Source organism: Alosa alosa, chromosome 5, assembly GCF_017589495.1.
Source record: "Alosa alosa isolate M-15738 ecotype Scorff River chromosome 5, AALO_Geno_1.1, whole genome shotgun sequence".
Lineage (NCBI taxonomy): Eukaryota > Metazoa > Chordata > Actinopteri > Clupeiformes > Clupeidae > Alosa > Alosa alosa.
Window position 1 is genome coordinate 16,901,473 of NC_063193.1, and position 20,026 is coordinate 16,921,498.

At 40.5% G+C, this 20,026-nt stretch overlaps 3 protein-coding genes across 3 annotated transcripts; all 3 read right to left on the bottom strand.

The window, feature by feature from the left end:
• Positions 1-3,817: 3,817 nt before the first annotated feature.
• Positions 3,818-4,909, bottom strand: LOC125295107. Its single transcript, XM_048244269.1, has 2 exons — positions 4,221-4,909; positions 3,818-4,052 (listed from the first exon to the last, which is right to left on the bottom strand). Exons 1-2 carry the CDS (start codon positions 4,852-4,854, stop codon positions 3,907-3,909), a joined length of 780 nt encoding a protein of 259 aa, XP_048100226.1. The 5' UTR covers positions 4,855-4,909; the 3' UTR covers positions 3,818-3,906.
• A 5,358-nt stretch (positions 4,910-10,267) lies between these two features.
• Positions 10,268-12,443, bottom strand: gpx8 (glutathione peroxidase 8 (putative)). Its single transcript, XM_048243840.1, has 3 exons — positions 12,170-12,443; positions 11,791-12,052; positions 10,268-11,013 (listed from the first exon to the last, which is right to left on the bottom strand). Exons 1-3 carry the CDS (start codon positions 12,374-12,376, stop codon positions 10,850-10,852), a joined length of 633 nt encoding a protein of 210 aa, XP_048099797.1. The 5' UTR covers positions 12,377-12,443; the 3' UTR covers positions 10,268-10,849.
• A 189-nt stretch (positions 12,444-12,632) lies between these two features.
• anapc5 (anaphase promoting complex subunit 5) lies at positions 12,633-19,949 on the bottom strand. Its single transcript, XM_048244490.1, has 17 exons — positions 19,383-19,949; positions 19,180-19,259; positions 18,863-18,966; positions 18,454-18,709; positions 18,168-18,228; positions 17,927-18,028; positions 17,423-17,613; positions 16,925-17,006; positions 16,696-16,788; positions 16,276-16,457; positions 15,684-15,819; positions 15,255-15,329; positions 14,966-15,087; positions 14,750-14,857; positions 14,214-14,361; positions 13,839-14,001; positions 12,633-13,150 (listed from the first exon to the last, which is right to left on the bottom strand). The coding sequence occupies exons 1-17, from the start codon at positions 19,581-19,583 to the stop codon at positions 12,939-12,941; spliced, it is 2,316 nt and encodes a 771-aa protein (XP_048100447.1). The 5' UTR covers positions 19,584-19,949; the 3' UTR covers positions 12,633-12,938.
• Positions 19,950-20,026: the final 77 nt, after the last annotated feature.

The following is a 20,026-nucleotide window of genomic DNA, read 5'->3' on the forward strand; positions in this document are numbered from 1 at the left end:
TCCATCAAATCATCATTTTGAAAAGATATTGAAAAGTCATGGATTTATGGTTTACTGGGAAATTTTGACGTGTTGATTGAAGAAGCGTGCGCAGCCTTCCTGACGTTGAACTGTCCGGTGGGAGATCATTTTTTGAGCTACAGTTCAGTCAGTCAGACCAAAGGTGTTCGAGCACTCTGTCAAGTTAAGCAGCTCCACCTTAAATGGTAAGCAAGCATTTATTTATGTAGCGTTAATGTTTCATTGTGAAATTGTACTACATTAAATTCGGCATGTGTACAGTCTATGTACTTTGTACTGTCTAACACAAACTCATCCATACTTGTTGGATCAACCTAAGAAAGAAATAGCGTTAGGCTAGCTATCATAGTTGCTTTGTTGCTGTGAAGGTGGCATTAAGTTTTATGTTAAGTTAACGTTTTGGCAGTCTCGTTTATATTAGGCCTACCTTAGTTCTCAGTAAGTTACGGTTTATTATATTCATATAATTTATATAAAACGATAAGCTAGTAGTGCTAGACCTAGTATGTTACTGTGTCACAATGTTAGGCTGAAGATGATGTGCTGCTGGTTAGCGTTAGCGTGGAGGTTTAGCGCTACCAGCTAACTTATGTAACGTTAACTCATGCGTCGTAATCAGTACATATATCTATGTGTTGCTGCAAGCAAACATCATCAATGAGCTCTGCAAAGCTGGCTAGTTAGCAGCTAAATATACCTTGCCGAACTGGTTATGCTAACCCATCTTCAGCCCTGGCATTTTGACAGTAAACTAAAAACATACAGTATATATATAAATGATTATTCTAAGGTTTCACTTGTAAAGTAGCCTTCAGTTTCAGTTGAAAATTGTTATCTAACACTGTTTATCTTTTTTTTTCTTCTATTTCTCGCGAGGTGCTGCTTCACTCTGTAACAATGACAAATGCAACTGCGACTCCAGAGTGTAATGTTATGTACCAATATATCAGAATAACTGAATTTCTATATATTTCTGTCTATTTATTTTATTTCTGTGGCATATTCCATTCTTGTACACTTCTGTGACGTCTCCATAGCCTATCCAATGAACGAGGTAGGTTGCATCACAGATGTTTTCGCGCGAAAAGTTGTGTGACATGCCTTCAGCGGCCATGTTATGGTTATGGATTTAGCAGACGCCTTTGTCCAAAGCGACACATAAATACAAAACAACATAATAATATTTAAAAATGAACAGGGAACAGATTAAAATGTAGGTCAAATATAGTAAGGAGAATAGTTGTAGTACACAATAATATCAATTCAAGCAATAGCCTAATAAAAAGCAATGTAAAAAAGGGGAAAGGCAATAATAAAACAATAATGTCAATTCAATCAATAATATAAAAACAATGACATGCTAAGACTACATTTAGGAGAATATCAATAATAAACAATAATGTCAAATTAATTAACAGCCCAATTAAAATAAAACAACATTATATAAACCATAACACATAAACGCTTAAACAACTAAGTATATGTTGAATAGGAATGTCTTTAGACCCCTCTTAAACGACCCAAAACTACCAGATGTTGTAACTGTCAGCTGTTTAATTCGTGTTTTAATCTTTTTTAGCCTAGTCTAGGGGTCTTTTAGTCTACTGTCTTGTTGATTTCTTATTAGGCTATACCCTTGAATTTCCCCTGGGGATCAATAAAGTATCTATCTATCTATCTATCTATTAGGCGTTTTGGCCCCAGACAGTTCGCTTCGCCAATCTCCCCAGGGGAAAATGCACATAGCCAGTGGGGCTAGGTTGCTAGGTCTCCATATCAATGCATGGCCTCACCAATATACTTATGAATGGGAATAAATGTCTAGACACTAACTCTTGCAGAAATTATTTTCAAAAGAGTGGAAGCTGTTACAGCTGCATAAATATGATGACCGAATACCAATGGATTTGGAATGGGATGTAATTTAAGTAGGACAGCAGGTGGAGACAAATCCCTCTTAATTAGTAAAAACTGTAAGGCCAAAAATGATGCAGACATGAGCCATATCATAAATATGTCACCCATAAAAACATAAAAATACCAAAGACATATATTCTTTTTAGCGGATTTATTTTGCTGTAGGCTAGGCAACGTAATGTTTTATTTTTCAACCAATAGGAACTAGATATACGACACCGGTCTGTGCTCATGTGCCATAGTTCTTTCACTTACCTAGAATGCTGGACCAGAGTGAATGTAGGGCCTACCCATTCACTAACGTTTTTCAAACCTAGGAAATTGTCCCACTGGACAGGATCTTGGTGGTCAGAGCCATAGAGTTTAGTTGACCGAAGTCTTAATGGATTAGTAGTAAATACTATTATTTGTGACTGCATTTCTAGGCAATCAATAGGCTATGCTTATCAATAGGCTATGCTTATATGCTCTTGTTCTTGTTCTTGTTGCTTAGGGCATTGGTTCCCAAAGACTGCGGGTCAGACCCACAGGTGGGTCGCAGGAGATTTTATTTGGGTCGCCAGCACAATTTATGTTGTGTAATAGGCCTACCATTTAGCCAGGAAAGCTAACAGTTTTCTTTTAGGATCTAGTTTGTTAACTACAGTCACGGGCCTACAGTACTGTATGTGCAATTTTGCATTTAGAATAGCTCTGAAACTGGGGGGGGGGAACGCGTCACACAGGGGACAGCGTGGACATCTCACTCACAAAATGAAACATTTCTGTGGGGCGCCTGCCATGGACCTCGCAGTTGCAAAATGCAAGGGACATGAATCAGCCATTTTGAACAAACATTAACGAACACCATCTCTTTAGCTTGACCGATTAAAGGGACACCAGGCAAGCCTGATGCTTTTTCTCTACGAAACCCCCCCTCGCTCGGTCTGAAGCTCTTTTCCTTTCCTTTGCGTCTTCCGTCAAGGGTTTTCACTGCTTCTTCGCCGGCTCTGCCATTATACACACGTTTGCAACAATCTCTAAGCGTTTAAGTTAGCCTGCCTCTGTGCTGTAAACTGATCCTGCTTCGATCGGCGGTGGATAAACCGAACTTGCAAGTGGGATATTCTTCCTACAGACAGTACAGTAGGGTGAGAGCCTTCATTTTGCCCGTAATGAGTCATTTAACCATATACCGACTTACGAAGATGATTAATTAACACGAAAACGTTGCCTGGTGTCCCTTTAAAATCTAGTTACCAAAAAAAAAAAAAAAGTAAAGATTAGCTTCAATGTTACCGTTATTTCCCAACTATTAGCCGAGGTTTATACATTGATTTTGCAAAATTTCTTCAGCTATGAGGTTAATACACGGGGGCAGTTAATATGGTATTAATATGGTTTTGTTTTTTTAAACTTGCATAAAATACTGTCCGCAGTTTATACACAGTACAGCTAATACACAGGAAATTACTGCCTATGTACTTTTCATAAAACAAATAAAAAACATAGGGGATCATACGTTCCCGCCTGGTCCTTACTGGTCCTACGGTCATTAGGTTGCAGAATTATATTTGAATTATATTTATTAGCAGCTTTTGTAGTTCCTTTTTGGTCTTCTTTTTGTTTTTGTTTTTAGTTTCATCCATGTCCTCATCAGTGTTTACGCCATAAAGTTATATTCTCCATTCTAGAGGTTGAATTTGGTTAAGATGATGTTCAGTAATAATTCATTCTGTAATAATTTAGCATTTTTGCATACTGAACTTGAATCTTAATAATATGTACATTTTATAAAACAAATAAAAGTATAGAGGGATCATATGTTCCCATCTGGTCCTGGTCCTACAAGTCATTAGGTTGCAGAATTATATTTGAGAAATGAATAGAGGAGAAACAGTGAAGATCACCAAAAGTCTGGCTTCTGGTTTTGGTTTTATTGACTGTTGGTAATGGTCCTTGTCCTTGTCAGCCGTCTGCTGCTGTGTCCTACCACACAAAACCTCCTCCCAGGGATGGAGCCATTGTGAATTTGTAGGGCACTACAGAAACAGGCCTCCCGTTCCTCCTCCTCTTTCCTGTCTCCAGCGTCTGGCCTCCATGCTCTCTGTTTCTCTTCCTTTTCATTTCTCCTTCTGAAATGAAACAAATTGGAGAAGCATTTTATTAAAATTAACTGCTGAACCATTTTTTTGTTCTATATGTTAGCTCACTTTTTACATAGCCCACTTATTGCTCAAGTTGGGTTTTGGTGATGCAAGGCTACTTCTTACACCCAATGTGAGCAGATATATTCTACTTACCCAGAGTCGAGTCCACTTTAAACAGGAGACTGTCGAGCACGGCATCTTCTCGTTCATATCTCTCTGATACTTCCAACTGTTTATCCAAGAATGTGTCCAGATCATCTAGGACATTTAAGACATCTTCAGGGATATCCATCCCTGAAGTGATTAGTGATTTCTCTTCGTAAACTTGGTTGTCCAGGTCAGTTTTGCCGTGCTCAACCTCCTTCAGCTCATTAATTAGGAACCTTTGTAGTTCAATTTTTCTCTTCATTTTGTTTTTCTTTGTAGTCTCATCCATGTCCTCATCACTGTAAATTCTCAAAGCCTCCAGTTCATTCAGAGCAGATAGGACATGTTCGGGGATATCCATGGGCATAGTGAACCCGTCTTCGTAAGCCCTGTTGTCCAGTCCATTTTTGTCGTGCTCAATCTTCTTCAGCTCCTTTATGAGGAGCTTTTGTAATTTCTTTTTGATCTTCTTTTTGTTTTTGTTTTTAGTCTCATTCACGTGCCCATCAATGTTCACTCCCAAAGCTTCCAGTTCTCTTTTTAGCTCTACCAGTCCGTATTTTTTGACACATTTCTTAATTTTTTTGCCTTCATCCTGCCGTGCTGCCAGGCAGCAGGCTAAGAACCAGCAGAACCGCATTTAAATAAGATTGGCAGAAATCACAGTTTGAACATCAAATTATCCACAAATCAGAAACCAGCCACACTCAACTCAAGCAAAAGTGAACACAAATTCCAGTTTACCCTATGCTATGTTCTATGGCATCATGTTGTTGCCTAGGCACCTTTGTGATCCCATACGGAATGGTTTGATGCAAGACTATTGTTACCATGCATGTTAAATGCATCATTCAATGGAATCTTTGGAATCATTGTCTCTCTTGACTCTTTTCATTATGTAGTTATCCTCATATCCATTTATTTACTGGACCGGTTTATTTTTTATTATTTATTTATTTATTTATTTATTTATGTATTTATTTATTTAGCATCTTTCATACAAAGTGCTTTATTATATATATAAAAATAAAAGGATAATTCAAATTTGAATAGAAAATATAGGCATTGCCATCTGAACCTTAATGGAACGGTTAGTTAGAAGTCATTAGGTTGCTGAATTATGTTTGTTTGTGGATTGATGAAAGGTGGTAAATATAACATAATAATTTAGTCATTTGTATGTGTTAGGGATGATGGAAATTCCTTCATATTTAGTATCAAAATACTTCAGTGTTTTGTATTTTTGTATTTTTAAAATACTGCTAAATACTTTCTGAAACATAGCGTGATGAGATCATGCACTGTAAGAAATGAAAAGTCAGGGCTGTCCAATTTGTTTACAGTTACATAAAACAGTCTTGTTTTGAACGAAACACAACCTTATTGTATTCAAATAGTAATTTCAATTGAGTAACCCATGTCAGTAACAGGGGGGTCAGCATATTTGATTATGGAATGCCTTGTCAGGTAGAAAGTCTGTTGCTGTCAGACATTTTCTACTTAATCAACTCACCCAGTGGACCTGCATTTTGACAGTCATATTCAAATTTGCAGTGGTCTCTTAATTTTGAATATAACCGTCAACCCATTTGAATGTCACTCAGCAACTGTAGGATGACATCAGAAAACTGTGCAGTGTCTCTTCATTTTTTTCCAGAGCGGTATGTTGCGCCGGCATTTGGCTGCACACATGTATGGTTATGGTTGGTCATGGGATTTGGCAGACGCCTTTGTCCAAAGAAGAAAAGTAAGTAAAAACAAAAGTGAAAATGTAGACCAAGATGAGCTACAAAATATATATCTTAGAAAAGTATTCTATAAAATATATAGAAAAGTTTGAGAACCTGTGGCCTAAAACAATATTGGTGGATGATTGTTTGCTCTGAAGTGAATGGGTCGCGATGGTCTGTCATTTTTAAAAAGTGGGTTTAACAATTTATTTGTCAGGTACAAGTTACTCATCCAACACATTTAAGAAGTACATCTAAATGAAAAATATGAAAGTTACGAAAACAGGTTAAAGGAATACTTTAAAGGAAACAATGAGAGAATGAACAATACCCAGCTCAGAGGATGATGCCTACTGGGGTGTGGGAATTCTGATGGGAATTCTGGTCCACAATAGGCCCACACTTACTAGCTGATCAAAAGTCCACATATGATTGAAAGGATTATCATCAGCCAAGGAATTACGATACAGTATCAGGCCCATTTGAAGGTTATTTATATACGCAAAATGCCATTATAGTCCACAGTCCTGAATACAGGATAAATCTCTCTTTTCCCAAAGGTCATGTCAGTAAAAGTGTAGATGTGACTTTTGGACTCAACTCATTTTGCATCATAAAAGGCGACCCACCTCTCCTCTACGTCCACACAGAATGCCAACTGTGTGGGCTCTTGCATATCTGAAAGGTGCCTTACTGGGTTAGTGAGAGTAGAGATGGAGAAGCAGTATCCGTCCTGACACCAGTTATCCAGACACCAGTAGCCCTGCTAAGGACAAATGGTGAACTTGCCTTTCCTCTTGGCAGATTCCCTCATGACCCCTATTCTCCAACCTTTGTTCAGCTTCACCTCCAAGTAGTGTTGTCCTGAGCTGAAGCCAGCTTTGGCCAGGACAAAGAACATCATGTCAAATCTCTCTGGATTGTCAAGAACTGCTCTCTCCTCTCCGCAACGCTCTCTGAATTTTACACTCTTCCCATCATCAGAAACATCCAAGCGCTGGTGAGCCGTGTCAGCATCAAGAGTAACATTAGCTGTGGGTTATTATAAAGATACAATGCAAGGATGAAATGTGAGTATTATTTAAGAACAAAGATATTGTCTTTAACAGCAAGCTTTTCGCTTTTTACAGTCAATCAAGCATGTCTGCATTTCTGAGACTGCATTGATGGCTGCAAATATGTTAGCTAATATACCGTACATTTGCATGATTGAACACTTCAAAGGTGTAACTTTAAGATGTGGCCAACCGCATCAGAACAAAACACTTACCTGATTTGATGGTCTTTTTAGTGCAACTCTGAGATGTAATCAATTCAATCATTTCCTTGGACAGTATTCCGTCAGGACTCTTCATTTATCCATCCATTCCTTGAAATTATTTTTAATTCTGTCTGTCTCACTTCTTGTCTTGAAATTGGATCTTTTCCTCTCCCATTCATCCTCTCTTTTAGCTTGATCAGACCTCTTCTCAAAAACTTTACCGGTCCTTTTCTCTAAATCATAACTTCTCCAATACACCTTCATCCATTTCAACTTTTATGTCATGTTTTATATTTACTTCTGAAACCCACACATTTGGATCCTCTAACATGGGTGCCAGTTGGGTTCTCCCTATACACACACTAAGTTGCGTTGGGCCCAGCTAGAAGCCCCCTCCCCCGGCTCTTTGCAAACTTTGCAAAGTACCGTGCCTGGGAAAGGCTGGCAAGCCGCAGACAGGTCTGGGGATTCACTTCCCTGTAGTAGGACAGTCAATCTAGCCCAAAAAGACAAAACATTTGCAACAGAAATGTCTCGTGGTACTCATACCCTCCTGAATCATAGTCTATGCTAAAAGTCTACTGCCGTATATGGAGTGGAACATATATTTTTTCGAGATTAAAGGCCAAAATTGTGCCCAACACTCTATATACAATAGTAAATTGGGTAGAATATTTTCCCGCTGAAAATGCATTCCCTTTCATTATAATCGTTAAAGGGTGTTTTATCAAAATTAAGTTTCCGTACACTGTGGAGGAGAAATATCCACTTCAGTAACACCAAGGCCTACATAAACTATTTATTACAGATTTCTTCCTGTATTTTGTGTTTGATTAGGGAGGAGTTATGATGATATATATTCAATGTATTTTCTAAATTTTATATCAAAACATATGACTCTAAATAGTATTTTCTAATGTATGGGATGATAAAGAAACATAGCCATAGTCCCTTCTTTAATTTTGTCTTTCTTTATTGTCTCAACATAATTAAATAATACATTTTTAATCTGGCTTCATTCAATTCTCCGATATTTGTGTGATTTGCAATAGGCTATGTATGGTACATTTTATGAATAAATGCCTAATTTGCATATATAAACATTAAATCTCAAAAACTTGTTATACATTTTTTCTTTGGTATGATGTCAATGATGTAATGATGTAATCAACTGGATAAGTTTTATAGTGATAGCTATTAATTGAAAATATTCCCCTATTCTACTCAATTTACTTAAGAGTGTTGGGCACAACTTTGGTCTTTAGTCACGAAAAAATATATGTCCCACTCCATCTATGGCGGTAGACTTTTAGTATATGATTCAGGAGCGTATTAGGACCAATAAAAACTACGAGACATTTCTGTTGCATTTTATTTTGTCTTTTTGGGCTAGATTGACTGGCCTATAGCCTAGAAATCTAGACATTACATTTGCTGCCAGGGCTAGTCTAGCAACTCTCCGTTGGCTTGTGAGCTCCAGAAATCGAAACTTAATCAGAGCATTGAAATTGTGTATAGAGTCGTTTGGTGGGCTTAACATAATGATTGATGGCAGAGTTGCAACGGTTTGGCTTGAATTCCCTGCTACTTGAAAACAAATATCCTATTGCGTCCAATTGCGTGCAGAGGGAATTTGAAAGACAACTGATTATCCCGCCCCGCGGACTGAGCACTGCAAACGGTGAGTGCCCAGACCCTACATTTTAATGTGGGTCTGGCTCGCCAGGCTAACTGGCCTATAGACCAAGGAACAAACACGTAGGCTGCTAACACAACAACCCTTACAAAAAAAACTGCATTATAGGCTACTTCAAGTGTCAAACTGCAGATTTCTGAGTAGACCTATCAAAAACGCAGTCTTGGAGGAAATATTTGCAGTTCTTCAGGGAATGCAGTCTTTTGGACACAAAAAACCTGCATTGTACTGCAGTATTTTGGACATAAAAATACTGGGCTACTGCACTGTAGCCTACTGTAGTATAACTGAACTGTACTTCGAAAAAACTGCAGGGAAATCAGTAAGGGGATATGTACAGCAAGCATCAAAAGCAAACAGCCCAGACCCTAAAACTGGGCATTTATAGCTGTGAAGGTGATTCACACACAATTATTTTTCTTTCTCCTAGTCCTTTATGGGGAAAAACACTATATTTGGTAACTTCCGTAGACATCCAAAATGGGGTGGGATGATTGTATTGGGAGCACTGAGGTGTCAGATGATACTGTAAAAAATGGTTATATTTTGGCCCTCAGAGTTCAGGTAGGGCCCCTTAGCAGGATTAGGGCCCCATGGAGGTCTGAACCGGCACTGTTGAAGTGTAATTGGGACCGTCTGACTATGTGGATATAAAAACTAGGCTAGCCTACTGGTACGATTTACCACACTCTTTCAGACTATGCTCATCTGTCACAAGATCAGAATACTGCAATTTGGTTTCACTTACAGTCAGACGGCAGCAGATGACCTAGGCCTACACCTTGGGGCGATAACAATCGTTAACAATTAATCTTTAGTCCTAGGATATACTACAAGGGAGAGATTGTGATGCAGTCAGATGAAATAAAGTTTATGGGCTGAAAATCCTGCCAGATATAAAAGGGAAGAGATGAACAGGCCAAATGGCTAGCACATTTAAATAGCAAATGACCATGTAGGCCTTGGAATAAATATTTTTCGGTGCCAAATCTTCTCATCGCTAACTTCTCCATCACATTTACTCTAGTGTATCTCAAAATAAAATGATAAAAAGGGGGCATCTATTAATATCTCTTTATTTATGTGTTTCTTTGGAAAGACAACTGTGCTGAGCTGCCTAAGCATGTTTTAGCTTTCCACCCTTTTATACTTTGGCTTTGTGTCTCATTGATATTCAAATGAATCTCCACAGGTAGACTGAAAAGCTTTGCTAATGAAATATTTTTGCACCTATACAACTTCAGGAGATATAGGAAACTCAACAATGGACACGTTTTTCTATTTCCCCAACTGTATGTTAAAAAAAGTTGTGCTTTCAATGGAGACAGAAGATAGAAAGTTATAATGAATTGAAGATTTCATATTATACTAGACAACAGTTTATTATTACTGACACATATTTCCATACTCCAAGTTACTCCCTGATATTTCTCAGTGGTTCATGCAATAGAAGGCACATAGGGAATGGTCAAACATGATACTACTGCACTTTTCTTCAGAATGTTAATTCAGTCTCACATATGGCAAATTCAAAGTCATAATTCAAACCTATAGCCTATTTCACAAGTCAGACACAGGGAGACAATTTCTAACAATCTGAAACAATATGAATTAATGACAAAACCATACAACCACAACTTACAACAACAACAAAAAAAACATCTCAGAAATCGTGTGACCTATCCACTGTGTTAAATCTTGTCTTGAGAGTGCAATGTTCTGTGGCTCTTTATGAGTGGCTTTAGTACCTTACTTTTGTTATTTTTTTTCATTCATTCAAGACAAACAGCAAATAGTTTATTCTGTGAACTACAGAGATCAATCGGCTGCCTCCTCTCTGAACCATACTCTGGGGCTGAGACAAACAGCATTTTGCGGAGTTTGCGAAGCAGCGGTCCTTCATGTGTGCACCAGGCCAGCAAATACTTATCCATGAGATGAGCACTTGTTACAGCTCCTGCCTCTTCTTCAGAATGATCTGGCGCACTTGTGCTGTGACCTCCTGCCGTATCTGATCAAAAGGCTCCTCCGCTTTCCAGAACCTCACCACCTGCCCGTCAGGACCCACCAGAAACTTCCAGAAGTTCCACTTTGGTGCTTTCTGCACAGAATCTGAATATTGACCAAACATGTCACAATCAGGTAGATGGAATTCAAACATCTACAAGTTCAAAGGTTTACCTTGCTTTGCAGTAACATGTTTTTTGCATACCCTGTGCATTCTGAGTCTTTGTTTTAGTTTTCTGCAATATGTTTGTATACTACATGTCAGAAAATAGGCAAGTCAATGTGTAGTCGCAGTATAGGGGCAAAAAACGGTAGCCTACAGTATACTGTTGTTAGTGGAATATGCCACACACCTGTCCCACGTCACTTACCAACTATTTCATGGGATAGCCTTAGAGTTAGGGTTAGAATAGTTGGCAAGTGGCACACAGTAGGCAAGTGCACACAACAATGGTACAATACATTACAGCTTTAGCTGCCTCCCCAAATGTGGCCTGCTAAAAAATGCCATGTTAGTTTGCAAGCCTCACAATTATTATTTATTTTCTGTTCACAAAAACGTATTTATTACATGCCCGCGTTAGTACCACTGTTGATTCAAGGGTAAAGGTGTTTCCCTGGTGAACTACCCAAAATTAATTTTGTAGGCTACTCAATAGGGTTAGGATAATCGCATGTTAGGCCTACAGCATTAGGGCTTGCACAACTGAGTCGAGAGGACTCAATTCACAATTTAGGGCTGGAGGGTAAAGTTGTTCACCTAAATATGTTTAATCAAGAGCCAACACTTGATTAATTTAGTTTAAGACATATTGGCCTACTGACTATGCCAGTGTTATCGGAAGAGATAACCCATACAAACAGTGCTGCAATCAAGCCTACCTGTGAGGAATTTGAAGGCTGGGTTGGCCTCAGATCCCAATATTTTGATCTTGCTAAAGAATGGGAACGTGACGCCGTATGTTGCTTTGGTCCATGCCTCGATGTCTCGGCTTGTCCCTTGTTCGGTGTTACCGAACTGTGAGCAGGGAAACCCCAGAACATTGAAGTGCGACGTCCCGAGCTCGCGATGTAGTTCCTGCAGGGCCCGGTAGTTCTTCTCGGTCAGCTCACACTGGCTCGCCACGTTTACAACTAAAGAGACCTACAGAGATACTTGAATGTTTAAGACCTTGCTACATCTTATATTCACACTACGTCGTTTATATATCGGGATGCAAGAAATGTTTAGAATCACTACGGTTTCGACATATTGACTTACTTTGCCTCTATACTTCTCCAATGATATTGTCCTGCCTTTGGCATCCACGACTTCGAAGGAATAGAAATCTTTGGGTTTTGTTGTCCTGGTGAGTTTGTGCTGGACTAGAAATAGCCCACCCATGCAGACTGCTAAACTTAAAAATATCTTCAAAGTTCGTTCTTTTCCTGTCGAGGACTTGGTTCGGTAACCCCCAAGTGCCTCCATCTTGGAGGGGTTATCTCATACGGAATTTGGTCGGAACGCACGGAAACGGTAGGTCTACATGTTTGGAGGTGGTTCTCGGCATCGTGTTACAAGCCAGCTGCGCAATCTCATCTGGGGGAGGACCACATTGTAGCCTAGGAATTTCATCAGCCTCTGACCTCACCAAGCTGGTAATGAAATCCTTGTTTTAGTGCAGGTATATCATACCTGTATATCTGATTAAGTAGATCAATCAACAATGAAACTCGCAACAATATAATAACAAACAAAAACATTTTATTGTATCCTACAATCCACAGAACTATATCTCTTTTAAAGACTGTGAAATGTCTGTGAAATGACTTGATACACAGATTTGTAATATTTCATCTTACAAAATGGTAAACAAAATGGTGGTTGGAAACACCTCTTGGAGGATTCTTGCCTCCAGCGCAATGGCATGTAGCCTACGGTCATCACGCAAAACCAATTTCAGTTACTTTCAGGACGAAAGAGTGGTAAGATGATTACCATCCACACAAGAACATACACAGACATGTTCTAACACCACCTCTCTGGCTGCCTAGATGTGAGTCAGAGCAGTTGCCCCTGACAGCGGGAGCTCTTGGTCCAGCAGACGTAAGAGCATGGCAAATTTGTTGCGCTGGGCGGTGTGGCCCAGGGCATGGTGCAGACGTGCCTGCAGGTAGTAGATCTCCCGCAGACGCTCGCTGCAGTCCAGACGGGAGAAGTAGGCCGTGGCCTCCTCCAGAGTTTCCACCGCCTGCTCCAAAGCTGACACGGACAAGCAAAGATGAACACAAAGGTTTCAGAGAGGTTTTGAAGCACTAAACATTCCAAACACACATTCCAATGGCTCAATATCAGTGTAATGTAAATTATGTACAAGTACATTTTAAAAATATAAACTTGTTTGCTGGATCGAATATAGGCAAGATGTGTTATATTCTTGTTATAGTCTTGAATTTCCCCTTGGGGATCAATAAAGTATCTATCTATCTATCTATCTATCTATCTATCTATCTATCTATTAATAAGCTTTCAAGTGATCACAATTGATAAAAAAAAAATACATTCATTTAGAAACCTTTAACACACACTACATAGCTACAATGCAACAGTCATAAAAACTATGAGGCAATGAACAAGATCCCAAGTTGACCAGGGGTTCCTGCTCTGCATGTTTTCCTGCTGTCCTGCTCGGTGGACCTGACTGTCATATCAGTATCATTTAATTAACATACTTAATTTAGCTGATCACGAACAGTTTGATGACACTGATGTCAATCAGGTGCACACTGGAGTGTGTATGTTGAAATCTTATGACAGAACAAATCTTAAACCTTGATGACTGAAGACTGCATAAAAGGACATGATAATTAAAATGCTAAAACAATAAGCATAAGTAGGATAAGTGAAAACCATAAGTAGGCTATGTCATCATAACCCATGAAGCTGGTACCTGCTAGCCTGTCCTCTTCTACTGCAGAACTAGCCAGGGCCACCTGACAGCGGGCCATGAGCAGCAGGGCGCGGCCCTTATCCATCAGAGAACCATGGGCCAGGATGGACTCCAGCACATCCTCCAGGAGAGCCAGGGCCTGCTCTGGAGTTCCCAACATCAGCTGCCAGAACAAAGACACGGTCAAGGGACATGGTGTTGGTGACCTCAACATGGTTTGTAAAGCAGTCATTTCATCTAATCTTCAATCTACTTGAATTGTGGTAGAATATGTTAGCATGAACTGGGCCCTACTCTGTACAGTATATATGAACTGGGTGCATATAGGTATGGATGTGTGTATGATCAGTGTGTGTGAACGGAATGTGTGTGTACCTGTGTGAAAGCCAAGTGAAGCACTGTCTCAGAGGCCAGGCTCTGCAAGTTGTGTTGGCGGGAGAGAGTGAGTGCTTGCAGGAGGAGGGGAAGGGCTGTGGCAAAACCAGAAGAGTCCCAGTGCAGCTCTGCTGTGGCCAGCAAGACCCTACACACAAACACAAATTATACTATACTAATGGCATCAGTTACAGTGAATCATGTATCCTCAGCCAAGTTAACATCATGTCATTGCAGTGGTATAACACAGTAGGTGGATTTACAGGGGCAAAATGAATATGATGAGAATCGCATTCATGCCTCAATAGAAAAACATATATATATATATATATATAAATGCTTTGATTGGAATAAAACTAGCCGCCTACTAAGACCTAAATCCAAAGTAGCATTTTAAACCCTGAGGTAAATAGAATGAAATGTGTGCATGTTACATTTGCTGTTATAAACAGTTAGTCCAATCTTCAATCAGAATAATTTCAATCCGAATGAGAAAAAAAAAAGTGTGCATGTAAATGAGGCTATTGAGCTTTCACCTGATGATCATCTCAGTACTCTTGTTTTTCTCACAGAGCTGCTGCAGTCGCTGCAGGATCTTTGAGGCTTCAGATGTTCGATTCAGTGCTTTCAGTAGCAGAGCCTTCCTGCAAGGTGCACATATGAAAACATTTCAATACAAAGCACACACATAGACACACCTCTACAAACTCTCACACAGCTAAATGGACGATGTTACAGAGAAAAGTCCTTACCTGTAGAGTCCCTCAGTCCTGTGCAGAGCAGCGATTGCTGTGACGTGAGGCTCTGCCAGGTGGTATTTCCCATCATTCATTGCTCTCTCAAACTGAATTTTCAGGTCACAGAGCATCCACAGCTGAATGGGTAGAGATGAACAATGTTGCCATTACTTCCCTATAGCTGCTGTTTTCCTTGGCATTTTCATCACAAAGCTTGGCATCTACCTGCTGTGACTGAACAGGTATGAAAACAGCTGCTTTGGATCAGGCCCAACTCCAGCACACTCCAGCTGTGATCACTCACCTTGGCGTGCTGGGTGTGAGGGGGGAACTGCTGCTTCAGGTGTGCCATGATGTCGGTGACAGCCCCATAGAGACCCTAACACAACACACCACAACACAACACAGTAAAGCATTTGAAATCGACAGTGCCATGATAGGAAAGCACAACCACATCTATAGACTTTTTCAATCTGTTCCTGTTTCTGGTTGAGACATTCAAAACCAACACAATTACTCTGAAATGAAAATGAATCTTGTTTGTCCCCAAGTTACCATTAGCTTCAATGTTGTTTTCTGTGCCACTGGAAATGCCTTAGGAACACATCTGTTTGTTTATGCAGTTGAAAGGGTCTATAGCATGTAATCAAACTGAATCATCAGAAGCAAGATCGTGATAGAGATATATAGACATAAGACATGCTGCATATAAAGTCTAAGACAGGTGAGATACCTGATCGGCGTGTAGCTCAGCCAGGTGGCAGAGGGCCACGGCGAAGGCCTCAGTGTTGTTCTGCTGAACTCCGAAGTTGACCGGCTCCAGGCTGTTCATGTTCAGCAACAGCTGGGCCTGCTGCCAGGCCATCGTGCTGCAGAGAGAACATGGAGACAACGACTATGTTAAACCACAGGAGGTCACCAGCCCCCCCTCTGACAAAAAGTCCACATTCTTATGTGTTCGCAGCTGTGCTAAAATGCACCATATTTAAAGGGTTTGCAGCTGGGTAAGAAACAGGTGTGTTTGCTCAATAAGAACCAAACACTGTTACAGTGCCAACTCTACAGGAATTTATTAGCAGTGGCATATAACTTCTAAACTGCTTATCTAATTAATCTCTTGGCAAATTTGTCTTGATATTTAAGAAGACTCTGACTTAAAATAAGTCAAAGTTTTCTTAAATTAAGTCAAAATGACTCAACAGAGTGCCAGGTAAGTCTCTTTGATTTTTTGCAGTTGCAGTACAGATCTTATTTAAAAAAATAAAAATAAAAACAATACACAAATTTTCCATATTTCACCAACCATAGCTTTGGCCTTCCCTCACCTCTTGCCGTACATCCTCCAGATGGAGGTGGTCTGGGCCAGGCTGATCTCGATGAGCTCAGAGAGACTCTGCTTCCAGTGCACCATGTCTGTGCTCCGCAGGGCGTCCAGCAGCTTGTTGGCAGTCATGCCTTGTGTTGCCCCCCGCTGGACCAACGACTGAATGCCCAGAGAGGCTAAGTACTGGGGGAAAAATGGACGGTATAATGAAAATAACAATATTTATCTTCATAAATATTCACATATCTTCATATTTATCATTTTTATCATTCTTCATATATCTTCATCTATTATTTCTCATAAAAACTCATGATCAACTTCCAAAGTCTGAAACTCATTTGTAACATCGAAGAGCCCTTCTACCTTCTAGAAAATAAAGAATTCCACTTTAACTAAAAAAATAAATAAAAAAAATCTGTACCGGGAGACAAAAGTGGGAGGCCATTTTGACAGAGTCCTCTGTGAGCACCACACTGTCTGATCCTCTCATGTGCTCCACTGTATAAAGCCAACTCTGAAAGGAGCATAAGGACAGTGCTGAGGGACTGATACACAAAGACCACAGTCTTACATAACATATAATTACAATAACATTACATTGCACATGTTATAAAACAAAATAAAATACACCAGCAAAAAAATGTCCATACCAAACAGTGTTGAAGACACACATGATCGTTGGCTTCCTGAGCAATACGGATGGCTTCTTGCAGTGCCAGGTCTGCCTGCTGACTACAGTTTTAAAGCAGATAGTGTTGGTCAATACCCAATAACCCTCAAGACAACAAAAAGGTGTAACCATAGATATTAAAGGCCTTTATTTTGGTCTCCTTTAAAGGCATTTTGGTCACTGCTAAACTGGGGACCATTTGCACCCTGACAGACAGTGCTAGCGAGAGAAGCCAGGGAGATTATATGGTGTGTTTTTGGATTACAAATGAAGTGATTTACCAATACAAAATCCCCCAGTTACAGTGTCTCAAACCAGCCTATGACAGGATGACATGGTGGCTTTCAAAGACACAGACGTTCGATAAAACACAAAACCTAGGGCCACACTAGAGAGGATCACAAAAGAATAACACATGCATAGCCCTTTTAAGCCAGGTCCTACAACACAACCACACAAATCAAACAGAGCAGCTCACTAGTGTCCGAAGCGGCAGTGCAGTGTAGCCAGGTTGAGGATGGCGTAACGCAGGCTTCGCCCGTAGCCTTCGTCCCCGTTGCTCTTGCCCTCTCCGCCCGACAGAATGAGCCGGTCGAAGTAGTGCAGCAGGCTGTGGGTGGCGATGTAGATGTCCTGCACACGCATGCTGTTCAGGTAGCTCAGGTAGTGCTGTACGGACGCAGACAGGACACGACTCAAACAGATGATACCGGGGCAGACAGACAGTTTCTGACCTATGCTGACCTTTGAGTCAAAGTATGTATAAACCTAAGCACAACCTGTCATCACCTATCTCAAGCACATCAGAGAGGTAAATGCTGATGCCATGTGGGCGGGAGCGTGTTATGATAGACAATTATACTAAGCATCAAGACATGCATTGACAAAATAGCAAATGTGAGTAAAAACAAAGAAGCAATCACACTGTGTTTGTGGCATGTGGTTTGTTCTTACTACACAGTGAGATTATTAGAAGACCTACCGCCTCAGCAAAGTCTGGGTTGAACTTCAGGATGTTGTTCAGTTCATTCTGCAGGATGGCTGGCGTCATGGCCTTGTTCTCATCATTTTTCAACAGGTACGCCTGCAGAATTATGAGGGAGAAATGGTCTCTTTCATAAAAAATATTCTATAATAACTATCTGGTACTCACATCATGGACACAGCACAATTGCATTCACAAATCAAGATTCATTCATTCATATTCACATAATTACACAGACCTGTCTGGCAAAGAAGTACTCGGCTTGTTTCTGCGATAGCGGACCTGTGGTGTCATGGCCACTGTGAATACAAAACGGTAAAAATGGTTTTGCTGTGAATCATGAAACTAAACTCTCAGTCTCGCAAAAGCTAGGAGTGCCAATGGACATTGGTGTCCATTATTGGTGTCCACATTGGTGTCCACAAGTGCCTTATCATTTACAGTGACCAGACGAGGCTTTATATCCATTTCAGACAGTCTAAGACATCACCAAACTATCTCTCACGCACACATGCAATCCTCACCACAGCTCAGACTGGTGCAGTGGACCAGCATCAGGTTCCTCTCTGTCCACGCCGTCCACCCGGGGCACTGATGTGTCCTCAGTGCTGGTCAGCTCCATGTCCTCGTTGGCAGCAGATGGCAGCTCAGCTTGAGGACCAGAGCTGGGTGTTACCCACCGGTCCTTGTTGCAGTACTGCTGCAAGGACTTGTACAGTTTAAATACCTGGCTGAATGACAGCTTGTTATAGGCCAGGAGCATATGCCGCATGAACAAACCTATAGGGGCAGGGAGGGAAAGGGAAAGAGACTTGAAACTAACAGTAAAGTTATCCAGTTGTTATTATATTAACATATGTTTAATGATTATGGTCAGACCCATAGCTGTTATGATTGGCTGTGCAGACAATTCTAATGTTAATTGGCACTCACCAACCACACTAGTCTTGTACACCTCTGAGTCACTGAAGGGGTTTGGTAGAGTGGAGAAGAAATGTTCCATGTCTTTCAGCTCGCCATCTGCCATCTGATACAGCCTAGGGGGACAGAAGCCAAATACAGAGGACACTAGGATGGCTAAAATACCGCATTACAGCTACACCCATCAAATCCTCTGGAGCAGCCAAACTAAACAAAGAAGGTTAAGGCTAAAATTGCAGTCCCCAAAAACGTAATACGATGAACCACTTATCTTACATTAAATGTTCCGAATGAAGTAAAACGTTAAACGAATGATGCATGTCCCTTACCTGCATCTGAGCTCGAAACTTGTTTCAGGGCAACACAATTCCACAATCATCAGGAACTGTTTAAGAGTTAGGTCTGGGCCCTAAGAGAAAGGTAAATGAAATCGAGATGGGATGTGAATGCTTTAATCAAATCTGACAAGCACACCGCACAAATCAGATGACTCAAGATTACAACGGACAGCTGAATGTTTGGTAGAGGATACCTGCTGCAGGGGAAGGATGAGTTTATTCAGGCGTCGTCTCTCCAAGAGTGCCATTGGTTTCGAAGTAATCATTTCGTAAAGTAAAGCCAAAACAGAGATTTTATATGGGGTCACCCAATCTTTTATTCCAAAGATGTTGGCGTGGACTACCCCATTGGTCATCATGGGATTAAAATATAAACTTTCGTGTACACTGGCCATGGTGAACACTCTGTAACAATATTCCGGAAAACAAAAATCTAGGCAAATATTGACGTTAGCTTTCACATCAGGTGTCACAAACTGTTCCTCTAGCTATTTTGTAACGCTATCCGTGACATGCATTCTCTGTAGCCCATTAGCCTGCTAGCTAACTAGCTAACAGTAAACAAAGCAAATCCGCTCTATCAGACGACTCTTCAGAAAAGCGTTTAGCCGTTTTTCTACCTTACATTGTGGCAAATGCGACAATACAATGTTGCATGAACGCAAAATGTACAGTGAGGGCATATGCAGGCCAGGAATATGAAGGCACTTTGCTTCAGCCATAGACAGTAAAGCGCGTCAAGTCTTCAAACTCGCCTCAACTTCCGGTGTGGCGTGCAATGCGCTTTTACAGTCTGGTAATGCGTCAGTGCAAAGAGTCGAGTACCGATTGATTGATT

Excerpts from the sequence above, each read along its gene's own strand:
- LOC125295107 (XM_048244269.1), bottom strand. The coding sequence starts at position 4,854 with ATGCGGTTCTGCTGGTTCTTAGCCTGCTGCCTGGCAGCACGGCAGGAT. Across the intron at positions 4,053-4,220 it reads TAAAGTGGACTCGACTCTGG|AAGGAGAAATGAAAAGGAAG; the intron begins GTAAGTAGAATA and ends GTTTCATTTCAG.
- gpx8 (XM_048243840.1), bottom strand. The coding sequence starts at position 12,376 with ATGGAGGCACTTGGGGGTTACCGAACCAAGTCCTCGACAGGAAAAGAA. Across the intron at positions 12,053-12,169 it reads TGGAGAAGTATAGAGGCAAA|GTCTCTTTAGTTGTAAACGT; the intron begins GTAAGTCAATAT and ends GTATCTCTGTAG. Across the intron at positions 11,014-11,790 it reads AGCCTTCAAATTCCTCACAG|ATTCTGTGCAGAAAGCACCA; the intron begins GTAGGCTTGATT and ends GTCAATATTCAG.
- anapc5 (XM_048244490.1), bottom strand. The coding sequence starts at position 19,583 with ATGGCCAGTGTACACGAAAGTTTATATTTTAATCCCATGATGACCAAT. Across the intron at positions 18,710-18,862 it reads GTACAAGACTAGTGTGGTTG|GTTTGTTCATGCGGCATATG; the intron begins GTGAGTGCCAAT and ends CTGCCCCTATAG. Across the intron at positions 16,789-16,924 it reads TGTGTCTTCAACACTGTTTG|AGTTGGCTTTATACAGTGGA; the intron begins GTATGGACATTT and ends TGCTCCTTTCAG.